The 13,237-nt window shown below is 41.6% G+C and overlaps 1 protein-coding gene across 1 annotated transcript; it reads left to right on the top strand.

Annotated features, from left to right (window-relative positions):
- The first annotated feature begins 424 nt into the window (after positions 1 to 424).
- On the top strand, positions 425 to 12,170 carry LOC109900408 (synaptopodin-2). The gene is made up of 3 exons (XM_020496098.2): positions 425 to 667; positions 4,729 to 6,929; positions 10,206 to 12,170. Exons 1-3 carry the CDS (start codon positions 430 to 432, stop codon positions 10,743 to 10,745), a joined length of 2,979 nt encoding a protein of 992 aa, XP_020351687.2. The 5' UTR covers positions 425 to 429; the 3' UTR covers positions 10,746 to 12,170.
- Positions 12,171 to 13,237: the final 1,067 nt, after the last annotated feature.

Genomic DNA, 13,237 nt, shown 5'->3' with positions numbered 1-13,237 from the left:
GACGACCTTTACATCTCAGAGTCCCGGGATGGATCCTACTATGAAGAAAGGAAGAGTGATACAGAGCTCCCCATAGATCCGCAGCACACCCACATTAGACAGGCCGAGTCCCCCCATTCTGTGGAGTCCCCTGAACCATACACCAAGAAAGCCATGGTGGAACATCAGAGACCACCATCGAACTACAGCCCGGAAGAACGTAGCCAGGTCAGTGGACTGAGCCCCAGCAGAAGCCAGGAGATAGACACCTTATCACAGGGGCCAGGTAGCGTCTACCCTGGGGAATCCTTGAGCTCCGATGCCGAATCCTACCCAAGCACCCCTTCACCGATTCCCCCAAAGTCCCCACAAGCCCCCACCCCGAACCCCAACTTGTGTCAAATGTCAAGGCAACGGTCATCCTCCTCTTCCTCCATTGGCCGGAGTGAGATGACCCTAACTCTGACCCATGGGCAACCCAGGGGGGACGGCAGGAGGCTGGGCTCTGGGACCGGGGCCAGGGGGAATGGGAGTGTTGAGTCTCTGGAGGAAGGAGGGCACAGCGAAGCACCTCCTGCTCATCTATCCTTTGGAATTTCAGCGCAGGGTGCTGAGCAGGCAGAGCAGTGGAACTCTGCGTCTGAGAGAGATCTCCCCAGTCCCAGCAGACACAGGGTGAGGCGCGCACGTAAGTAGCCACCCTCCTCCTCCCCCCACCCCCTCATTCATTTACTGTAGATCGTGTACCAATGTAAGTCTGTGCAACTCAAAACTATGTGGTAACTTTCTCTGTGTCGCATTCGGCTTATAATGAAATAAAACAATGTTAGAAATGTTATTTTAATGCAATAATTTGAAAAGAAAAGGCATGTCAAAATGTAACTGGCTTGTTGTCACTTAAATCATGTTCTTTGTCATGTCAATGAACTGCTGTTATTGCTGCTACAAAGTACAGTGACGTTTATAAAGCAAAATAGATAATGATGCAATGTTTGAATTTGGACTAAAGGGCATGACTGCTGGGATGTGTGTTTTATTTGAACTGGGCTTATAGGCTGACTCTCCTGTGCATTTAATAGTCTGAGTGGATAAGAATAAAATACGACCATGCCTCTGATGAGGCTGGCAGATGTTAATTTGACGGACACCAACATGTGTCATCCTGGCTTGACACCCGATCCCCTTCAAACCGTTAGCTTTGACTGTGTAATGGAAAGTTAGCTCCTCAATTTTCTTGCCTCATAGACCCCCCCCTAAGTTAGCTCTGAAATGACACTAGTGTTTTTATTGCATCTTGCAATGTGGACCTAAAAATAAAAGGACACAGTTGCAGAGTCGGCAGGTCCAGGTGATACTGAAAGCACATTAAAAGTAGCAGTCCAACGTTGCTGAATGTTTACCCTCTTTGGATTTGCTGTCTGCTTGCTCTATGCACATGGCAAAAAACTTTGTTGCAAACACCGTGCAAACAATATATTTATTAAGTAGTCGATTTCGTTTTTTTTTCATTAAATGTGACGTTTTCAATGGGGCCACAGATGTTTTGATAAATATTATTTAAATTAACACAAAGTGTCATTATGTGTTTATACATTGTTATTCTTTTTTAAAGTCTCAACTATATCAAATGCAATGAATAATTTGCGTTCATTCAGTCTACAACACTGGCAGATGGACAATAACAGAAAAACATGGATAAATCAGGTTGACCGAACATAAACTGGTGCTTCAAGACATTTCGCAATAACTTATTTGAAGTGTTTAAGGAGAAGTTGAGTATTTTAAAATGTAATTTTAGATGGTTTTCTTTCAACTTCAGCTAAATTTAGCCACCACTAGCTAAAAACAATGGGAGTGATGGTGGCATGTGGTGCCTGTTAAAAAAAGCTGGATCACCTTCAATTCAAGTAACTTTAAACAAAATAACTTAGTTGATTTAAGTTGATTTGGCCATGAACATTTAAAAAGGCACTGCATTACTTCCATAGATTTGTTGCTTCTGTATAGTATAATACTGAACATCCCTTTTAAGATTTAAAGTGTTCATTTGGCAACAATGTAGGAGTATAGTAGTTAACATATTATTTTAATGTAAAGATGAAAGTTGTAATATTGACAGGTTGTGTCTGTTGTCTAATGTTACAAATCCTAGTATGTAAATTGGATGTATTTATCAGCAAAAATACATATATTATCATCCTCTAGTGAGCACTATAAAAACTTTATAGCTCTAGGATAAAATCAAAATAAAATCAAAATGTCAACTGACTAAAATCTAACTTGTATTCGTTTGCTACTTAATAATAAAAGTATTACTCGACTGCACAGGGTCTTTATATAAGCTACAGGTAAGTGGCTAGGTAACTATAATGGGTTTAGCTAAAACTGTGCAGTCAGTTTATATGACATCCATCACGTCAATGGATGACAGTGTTCCGTAGACCTTAGGGTGGAAGCTTCAAGTAAAGGGAAGTGTTTGCTATAATACAATATGATAGGAAAGACATTTGTCAGGAGTCATCGTGACAGGATAATAAATAGAAGGTCTGGAATTACATTTCAAATCTCTAGCTCTCTATTTGTTCCTTTTATTTTGGAGATGTCTAAATGTTATGAAGAGAAAGGTTACTCTAAAATATTGGTCATTAATGTTCGAATGATTTGTAATACATTATGAAATAATAGAGCTTGTTGTTTCCAAAATTGTCTGCCTCCACGACTTCTATTTATAATGTAGTAAACTAAGGTACGGTACGTGATAAATTCCTTTCCTCATGAATCATGTCATGATATTAGCACTGTACATTCATAAACACTAACTGTTTTGCAGAAGGGCAAAGGATTAGATGTGAACCATACTAATTCAATTATATTCCAGACTAAGAATGGCTAGATTTACCATAGGTGCTGAGATCAATAAGTCACAAGCAACTAAGTTGAACAATGTCAAAAGATTAACTACTTGACATTGTATAGTATTAATCAGATATTTCTATTCAATATCCATTATATTCTACAGCTATCACCATGTACAATGCATTCGGAAAGTATTCAGACCCCTTCACTTTGTTAACTTACAGCCTTATTCTAAAATGTATTCAATTTATGTTTTTCCTCGCCAATCTTCACACAATACCCCATAAGTTTTGCAAATGTATAACAAAAAAACCCTGAAATAACTTATTTACATAAGTATTCAGACCGTTTGCTGTTTCCATTGATCATCCTTGAGATGTTTCTACAACTTGATTGGAGTCCACATGTGGTAAATCAAATTGATTGGACATAATTTGGAAAGGCACACACCTGTCTATGTAAGGTGCCACATTTGACAGTGCATGTCAGAGCAAAAACCAAGCCATGAGTTCGAAGGAACTGTCTGTAGAGCTCCGAGACAGGATTGTGTTGGAGGATTGGATCGGGGGAAGGGTATCAAAAAATGTCTGCAGCATTGAAGGTCCCCAAGAAAACAGTGACCTCCATCATTCTTAAGTGGAAGAAGTTTGTAACCACCAAGACTCTTCCTAGAGCTGGCCGCCCAGCCAAACTGAGAAGGGCCTTGGTCAGGCAGGTGACTAATGACCCAATGGTCACTCTGACAGAGCTCCTCTGTGGAGATGGGAGAACCTTCCTGAAGGTCCACCATCTCTGCAGCACATCACCAATCAGGCCTTTCAAAAGCAAGGCACATGATAGCCTGCTTGAAGTTTGGCACCTAAAGGACTCTCAGGCCATGAGAAACAAGATTCAAGATTGAACTCTTGGCCAAGCGTCACATCTGGAGAAAACCAGGCACCTCTCATCACCTGGCCAATACCATCCCTACGGTGAAGAATGGTGGTGGCAGCATCATGCTGTGGGGATGTTTTTCAGTGGCAGGGACTGGGAGACTGGTGAGGATTGAGGGAAAGATGAACAGAGCAAAGTACAGAGAGATCCTTGATGAAAACTCCAGGGCGCTCAAGGCCTCAGGCTGGGGCGAAGGTTCACCTTCCAACAGGACAATGACCTTAAGCACACAACCAAAACAACGCAGGAGTAGCTTCGGGGGGCAAGTTTCTGAATGTTCTTGTGTGGCCCAGCCATAGCACGGACTTGAATCCAACATCTCTGGAGAGACCTGATAAAAGATGTGCCAAGATGTGACGTTTCCGCTGCCCGCCTGAAAGAGCTTGAGAGAATCTGCAGAGAAGAAATTGAGAAACTCTCCAAATACAGGTATGCCAAGCTTGTAGTATCATAGCCAAGAAGACTCGAGGCTGCCAAAGATGCTTCAACAAAGTGTTGCGTAAAGGGTCTGAATACTTATGTAAATGTTATATTTCAGTTTTTTTATTTTTTATACATTTGCGAAAAAATCTAAACCTGTTTTTGCTTTGTCATTATGGGGTACTGTGTGTAAATTGATGAGGAGATCAAAATTATGTATTGCCTTTTAGAATACGGCTGTTACGTAACAAAATGTGGAAAAGGTGAAGGGCTCTGAATACTTTCCGAATGCACTTGAACTTAAATGGCAATTGAGAAAGCTACACCCTAAAGCAAAAATGAATCGGTTGATGACATTCTCAAGACACAGATCATATGAAATGGGTAGACAGTTCTCTTGTAATGTACTGTATGTGGGCTACTTTTATGTGATACCATCTCACATTACATATGCATCATTCTGAGGTAGCAAACAATTATAATTTATGTAATTACATTCTCTTTCTATCTCTGTGCTCTCTCCTCATCTCTCCCTCACAGGGCCCAGACAGAGTGAGAGCCAGTCAGACAGGCAGGTGAAGGAAGCCAAGTCTAAATGTAAACGCATTGCTTTGCTGTTGACCGATGCACCAAATCCCAGAAACAGAGGGGTGTTAATGTTCAAGAAGCGTCGGCAAAGGGTTAAGAAGTATACACTTGTCAGCTACGGGACAGGTCAGCACCAGTTTGACGACCAAAGCGGCAAAGACGAAGAAAGTGAATACGGCAAAACGGTCAGGTTTACTTTGGCCACGAATGATTATTCAGAACTTGATGAAGACTACACAGTGAATGTACGAGACCGAGACGTCAATTTAAACTGGGAGAACCTTGGAATAGACAAGATATTTCACCACCTGGAAGAGATGGAGCAACTGCCAGAGACAAAAGGCAAGGGCGTGGCAATGTTTGTGCAGCGCCGCCAGAGGATGGATGAGATTGCCCTAGAGCACGAGGAAATGAGGCGCAAAGGCTTACCCGTCAAAGGTATCGTAGAGCTTGAAGACACAGAAATGTACAAGTCTTACAAAACAGATGAAACGTATGTGCAATCCAATCAAATTCAATACAGTGAAAGGCATGCTGGTCAGATCTACATGGATGGTCATGGCAATCAACATCTGCAGTACAAAGAAAACCAACAGGAGATGCAACAATATGCTCACATGATGAACAGTATGCCCAACCTCCTAGCTAGTGCCATACCAAAGCCTCTTGTGCCCAACAGAACAGCTAAGCCCTTCTTGGGATCCCAAAACAGAGTGCCTGTCCCATTTTCTCCTCTTAGTGGTGTCACTAGCCCAGTGAAGCATCATGAACTCAAATTCAAGGTATCAGTCCCTATACACACAGTTCCACAGGTCTGGTCCCCAACTGGGGACTTCATAGCTTCGCGTGACGAACGCATATCTGTACCAGCGATAAAGACGGGCATCCTACCAGACTCAAAAAGAAGAGGTGCTAATAGAGCGGCCTCTGATCAACCCTCCAATGCCTATATTCAAAACAGAGGGGAAAGAAGATCATATATTGAGTCAGGCGAAGAGGAAGACTACTTTAGTCTTGGTGCTGAGGCATGCAACTTTATGCAACCCCAAACAGTCAAGCACAAGAATCCCCCACCTGTTGCCCCAAAGCCTATCATTAACCCAGTCTGTCCACCATGGTTGAAGGAGAGTCCCTCGAATGTGCTACTTCACCTGGCAAGGAGTCCAATCCCGGCATCTTTCCCAAATCCAGTGGGGTCTCCTCCTCAGCAATACTTCAAACAACAAGACTGGCTTTCGCCTCAGCAAACGGCGAACCCTCGGGAACCACCCCAAACTCAGTCACGACCACAGCCACCCATGAACACTGGGGCACCAGCCAACTCAACATCACCCTCTCAACTTCATCCAACCATGAATAGCTGGAGTCCACAGCCACCGCGGTCCCCAGTGAGTATTCAGGCCCCGAACCCAACTCACACGGCACCTCGCCAACCCACAGTCTCAAAGAATAAGTCCCCAAATCCTTCGGTGGCATCGTGCCCACCCCAACGAGGGAGCTCTTACAGCCACGCAGCCAAGGCACCACCTACTTCTTCAATGGGTCACATCTCTGAGGGCCATGTTAGTCCAGCCATAAATGGTCCAACTCTGAGGGGAAGAGGTGCCGAACTCTTTGCCAAGAGGCAGACCCGTATGAAGAAGTTTGTGGTGGATGCCGAAACAGTTCAGGCCAACAAAGCAAAGTCTCCTTCCCCCACCGCCTCCCTTCCAGGTGCTTGGAGATACTCTTCCAACATCCGAGCCCCACCTCCTGTGTCATACAATCCCCTTCATGCTCCTTTCTACCCCCCTGCAGCAGCTAAACAGCCCTATTCAACAAGTCCAAAAATCAAACCAAAGGCCACTGTGAAAACCAAACCACAACCCTCCAAGCACCTGGATGCCCTAGATGTCATGAAACATCAGCCCTATCAGCTGGACTCATCACTCTTTAGATATAACGTAGGCACTGAGGCTGAAGGCCTTAGCCCTAGCCTCAAAACGGCCCCCATCCCAACCCCTGAGTCAAACCCAACCTTGAGCCCTAAACCTGCCCCTGTTGTCAGCCCTAGACCTGCCTTTACCATTTCTCCTTACTCTTACCCTGGCCATGACCTTCCCCCAGCAAAACAACAAAGCAAGCCCATAGCTCCTGCTAAGTCTACTAGATCGGTGAGTGTCCTATACCCTTTTGACTGTCAACCTACACAGTCAAGTGAACCACTCCCAGTTAGCAAGCAACTGGATTGGAAGCATAATGCTTCACCTGCTGTGCATGATAGCGCCAACAAAGCTCATCAAGCTCCAAGCACCCACTGCCCTATACCCACAAGCACTCCCTGTCAGCTATCTCTCAGTGTCAACTCAGCATCTTTGTCTTCTATACCCTTTGATGCTGATGTCCTCTCTAGAGGTACCATTCAAATGGCTCCTCGGCCTACATTTTCTGCCAAAAAACAAGCGGTAGCAACCAAACAGTGGAGGCATGTCGTTCTCCAACACTAGTTCCAACCCACTGCCCCATTTTGATGTTGCAGAAAATGCAGAGATTATACACTATTTCTTACCTTTTCTAGAGAACCATTTATTTAAAAATATATATATATAATTAACTTGTTTTTGGTAATATCTTTGCATTGTTGCAGTTTCAAAATGTCATCCTATATCTTCTTACTTTCTGCTGTACATAGTATGCAAACATAGCACAAAACATTTTAAATTACAACTTAGAACAACAAAACTAAACAATGAATTCAATCTTTAAAGAATGTGCAATATGCATGACAGGTCAACAAGGGGAAACAATGCTTTACCAAAATGTTGAAAGAAATAGCAGGACATTTACATTTATAGGAAATTAACATAAGAAAACCAAATGCCTCTGTCTCACTGAAGTCATTTTCCAGACCAACTATCTGGCTTATAGCAGTGATTTTATACAGACAGAATATTTCAATAGATAGATATCACTTCATATGGTTGTTATCATTAATTGGCCACCCCTCCTCGATCTACCTCCTTTGCTTGAGTTAACGCCCCACTTCAACTTGATAATGCTGTCTGTTTGCTTTATAGCTTGTAAAACAATGAAATTAGAGGCTATTGTAGCTGTACGTGAGTGTTTCTCAGCTGATTGAAAAACTATTGAGAATGAGAGACTATTGTAGGTGTTGTTAATGAAGATGTGAATGAAGCTAATGTTAGCTTCTGCTAATACCAATGAAGGTAATGTTTGCCAATGAAGCTAGTTAGCTAATTTTGCTAGCTATTGATACACAGTTTAGCAAGTAAATTCGTTAGGTAGCTGTTATATTGTTTTCTGCAGCGCAGGTCATTCATGAGGATACAGATACTAGCAGGGGAAAGTGATATACACATTAGGCATAAGAGGCAGAATTCAACAAAAAAGTCCCCTCCTTGGCTGAAGCTTTGGTTCCACTAGGGATACATCGTGTTGAGTAATTTCAGCAAAATGAGATCAGTTGTGTGTGCAGCTGAAAAGAGGAAATATTTCTAGTTTGTCTATGGTGCCTTGCCTCACTTTTTTTTTTGTAAATTAATTTATGTTTAGGGTAGCCTTTATTCACCAGTGGTCTCATGACCACATGCAACATTACCATTTTTGGAACAGTAATGTTCATACCCATAAGGAAATGTAAAACAGTGTAGGTAGGTTGGATGCTAGTCAAAATCATGTTTGCAATGTATGCAATATGATAGCAATGAGAGTGCATTACATAAAAACAGGGGGGTTTGTCCATACTTTTATGATGACGCTGATTGGAAGAGATATAATAATAGAAGAAGAATAATAGGCACTATATTTGGATGCAGACCTCTTACAATTCCTTCAGTCTCATTCCAAACTATATTTAATAGTGTGATACAGCTCAAAGCTTTTGCTAATTGTGTTTTTAAAGTCCCCTCTACATCTTTGTGTTGTTGACAATGTGGAATTTTGTATTTTATTGTCAATTATGGCCAGTTACTTAGTTGTTCATCAAACATTATTTATTTTCAGGTTAAACGCAATTGATATATATATATATATATATATATATATATATATATATATATATATATATATTACAAATAATCCTTCCAACCAGATTGCTGACTTTACCTTTCCTGTCCTTTGTTACATTTATTTTTCCTCTTTTATCTGTTCCATTGTATATTGCACTTCTTGTACTCGGCACAATCTTGCTATTAAATATCTCCCTTTAACTTTCCCTGTGTATGTTTTCATATTTCATTACTACTGCATGGACTCTTGCAACGTTTTCTTTTATGAATGCATCACACTTTAATTATTGTACCACACTCTTTATTCATTTGTAATACCTCTTCTATTTTAATGTTGCTTATGTATTCATTAATGTTGCCAATTCTTAGTACCTTAAGCAATATCTGGTTAAAAACAGTAATGATACAACAATGATTGCCTCACCGTGCATCATGCAGGTTAGATCACATCTTCTACTTTACAGCAAATTAAACTATATTTGAGTCCTTTCCACCTGTATAAGACGCTTTGGTAAGTTTAAGTTTTCAATAAACCACAAGGCAATGTGTTACGTCCTCTAAACAGGTCTTTGTTGAAACCCAATGTTTGCATGGAGACCTGCTATGAGCAAAGGGCTCATCTGTTTCCAAATATAGCTCAGACTCACCATCTTTAAAACCTGCTATCCCTTTTGAAAAGTTAGCTCTGCTAAGCAGAGACCCGATAGGATCAACCCATGCCAAAGGTAAGTGCTGAAAACTAACTCTCTTCCCATCCATTGGTCTTAATTGGCCATGGGGACTCATGTATTTTAGGGAGAAACGACCCCATTACGTCACCCAGATATGTTTGGAACATGAACACTGAACAAAATGTGCAGTAATGTTGCATCATTAGGTTTGAGGGCCGTTCACTACTGTGATTATTTATAGGTGTTAATCTCCAGGCAACAATGACACTGTATGAGAGAGTGATATGACTTCTATGTTGTGAAAAAATAGCAATAATCATGGGGAAATGTAATGGACGGTGATGAACACACAGTTGAGTAGAATTGGCCTGTGTCCATTTTGAAGAGTTTGAAAGGGGATAGCCTGCCCTTTCACGGGAGGCAATGCTCTCTGACACTGTGTGTGTTTTATTGGACCGCAAAATGAATCACCTTACTCCAGTGCACAGGATGAGAATCTTCTCCCCTTCTCGGCTCAATCCAGGCCAAACCAGGTTGTGGAGAACTACTGTTTTTCTGTGTATTCTACCCCAAATTCTTTGTTGGGAACAGAGGGTTACAATGTCATGAACACATTTATTTAATGCCTTATAAATACATGTGAATTACAGTATATTTGGTATTTTATATTTTGACCCTGAGCCCCAGTGTGTACAGTATGCTTAATATTACCAGAATCACATCAATCCAGTACAATGTCCTTTTCTTCCAGGGACTTGGCAGAAGCTACTCTCTGTCCCTACCCAGACGGATGTGCTCCATGTCCTACATGCCCTCCCAGTCATCTATGTCCCCTGTGACCACCCCTGTCTTCCATCCATCTCTCGGGAGGCAGACCTCCTGGCAGGAAAAAGCTGCCCTCAAGCCCCCCAGCCCTTGGGAGGCTGCCTCCCGGAGCCCTCTGGGCCTGGTGGACGATGCCTTCCGATTCCAGAACTTCCCTCAGTCCATCGCCACTAACGTCAACTCCGCCGCCAACCGACGATCTCTTCCAGAACCTCCGGACGAATGGAAGCGCAAGGTGACATTGGACGCCCCCAGTGTCAGTGGTGGTTACTATCATGCTCCACCCCCAGCCATGCATACTAGGTCTATGAGCATGACCTCTGCCCCTGTCTATGGGCCTCCCTTCAGACAGGCCCAGCCTCTGTGGTCAGCCGTGAGTGCTAGCGCTGGACATATGGGTCGAGGCCCGGGCCACCCGAGTCAGTCCCTCTACGCTACCTTGCCACGCACAGCTATGAGAAGGTAATCTCCTCAGCTAGAATTCAAACATATAAACAGTGCACTTGTAAGAACAAACGTAGAAAATATAATTGGATGTACAGATGTAAACAATAGGGCCAGCATATTATAATTAACAATTTGATCAAGGTAGTGTTTATTTTTAAAGACAAATGTTTGGAATCAATGAGGAAATACTGACCCAGATAGTGATAACGGTCTACAGGAGCATGATAAGGTGAATTACACGTTTGAAGGTGGATTCTGCAGGGAAATGGCGCGACTGTTTGCCCCACCACCATTGTTATTGTTTTTGTTTTGAGGTGAGGAGCGTTTCACAGCGTGAAAAAAAAAACATTTGTAGTATTAAATCTGCTGTTCTATCATGCGTGCAATGATGTCAGAGGGGGAAAAACAGTGTTAGTTGTTTTTAGTAACTTTGTTTCACCATTATGGAGTCTAGCTTTAAAGGTTTTCATTTCTGGGGGGAAAAAAGTACTGATGTTAATGGTCTTTGGTTTAAAATGGAGTTTGTTTTTCTATATGTGTGTGCATGTACAGTATTTTGGTTTGAGCATGGATTGTTTGTGCATTTTGTCCTGTGGCCACAGGGGGCAAAGAAGTGGTTTCTCGCTCTCCACTATAATTCTGATCAGTGAAGTGCATTCACACACATCTATAGTATGTACTGCATGTTCCATTGAATGTTCTGTACCTGAAAGGTTTCAATTCTAAACATGTTTTATGAATTTTGATAAATGGATACATGATAGGCCTATTATTTATTTGCATGTGCATAAAAATAAGAGGTTTGCAAGGTGATGAGTGAGACAATGACAGATGGAAGGGAAAAGAAAGTTAGATGTGTTGAACCTATAACTTGTTTTATTTTCCACATAATATGAAAACGAAATAGAAACATGGATTGAGTATTGTTATGTGATGTAAGCGGTAACATCTAAAATATCAATACAGTAGAGCGGATTTCAAATGTACTGCTAGGGTTCCTTGATGGTTTGTGTAATATGTGCGATAGCATGTGTAGCAGGTTAGATAGTAAGTACCAAGTGCACATACGGATGAAAACAACCAATATTCAAGTTCACTTTCTGTTACTATGAAAATTAAGGACATTTACAAATGTCTTACATTTCTTAAAATAATAAATCAAATGTCAGATTTCATTGCTGAAATATAGAACATTAACAATGTTTTTGTTCATACCATTGTCAGTTTGCAAAACATAGGCACACACTATATTCTAGACCACGTCATTGAATACAGGTTGACGTTTCTGCGATTGGTTTGGCACTTCCGTGAAAGGCATATGAAATGTGCCACACTTGTGAATGTGTTGAAGATATTGTTACTTTTATCACTTGATCGTGTTGTTCATTTGTTGCAGCACTGACGATAAATATTGTACTCTTCCAATAAAATGTTGTTGAGTACACCGTGCCTCTGATGTTTTATTTCATTAACATGTATGTAAGATATGTAGGATTTGTCAAATGTTTTTTACACTTTGGAAATTGTTGGTTTACCTATTCAAAATGTGTGGTATGCTGAATTCGTTGAGAAACAAACAATTGCTGAAATACCAATAAAACACGTAGTAATATATTAGATTACATGTATAGAAATGGAGTGGAATGTGGAGTTAGTAAAGTAGAGAAAGTACTTTTCTAAAGTTACACTCCACTGCAGCCAGTGTTTGATTTGCTAACATGTCAGGTTATTGCTCCGACATCCGTCACAAAGCATCTCCACAAGTCCATCCAGGGACTAGTAACCAAAGAGATGGTTACATAATCACAGACTGAGCTATTGGGAGACGACTGTTGGGAGACTTTACACAGGAAGTTGAAAAGAGAAAGTTAAAATGTTAAGTATGAGAAAAAAACTAAAAATGAATCTCACTCATCTCATTGCCAAACATTTTTGTCGTTGTTAAGAGAGCCACATGACACCCCAACCATTTAAATCTATAGTGAACAAAAATATAAACACAACATGCAACAATTTCAAAGATTTTTCAGTCACAGCTCATATAAGGAAATGTGTCAATTTAAATAAATAAATTAGGCCCTAATCTATGGATTTCACATGACTGGGCAGGGGCGCAGCCATGGGTGGGCCTGGGAGGGCATATGCCCAGCCAATCAGAATGAGTTTTGCCCTAGAAAAAGCCTTTACTACAACCAGAAATACTCCTCAGCACCCCCCCGTCTCCCACTGACAATCCCGCAGGAGAAGAAGCCGGACCTGGAGGTCCTCGGCAGGCGTGGTTACTCGGTCTGCGGTTGTAAGACTGGTTGGACGTGCTGCCAAATTCCCTAAAACGACGTTGTAGGCTGCTTATGGTAGAGAAGTGAATATTCAATTCTCTGGCAAAAGCTCTGGTGGACATTCCTGCAGTCAGCATGCCAATTGCACGATCCCTCAACTTGAGATGTCTGTGGCATGTGTACAAGGTGCATGTGTAATGATCATGCTGTTTATAATCAGCTTTTTGATATG

The sequence above is a fragment of the Oncorhynchus kisutch genome, linkage group LG12 (genome assembly GCF_002021735.2).
Source record: "Oncorhynchus kisutch isolate 150728-3 linkage group LG12, Okis_V2, whole genome shotgun sequence".
Lineage (NCBI taxonomy): Eukaryota > Metazoa > Chordata > Actinopteri > Salmoniformes > Salmonidae > Oncorhynchus > Oncorhynchus kisutch.
Note: the sequence above shows the minus strand (reverse complement) of the source record. Positions and strands in the feature narration are given on the sequence as shown.

Bases quoted from the DNA above. Each gene is read 5' to 3' on its own strand.
- LOC109900408 (XM_020496098.2), top strand. From the start codon at position 430: ATGACCCTAACTCTGACCCATGGGCAACCCAGGGGGGACGGCAGGAGG. The intron at 668-4,728 runs GTAAGTAGCCAC...TCTCCCTCACAG, and splicing joins ACACAGGGTGAGGCGCGCAC to GGCCCAGACAGAGTGAGAGC. The intron at 6,930-10,205 runs GTGAGTGTCCTA...CTTTTCTTCCAG, and splicing joins CTGCTAAGTCTACTAGATCG to GGACTTGGCAGAAGCTACTC.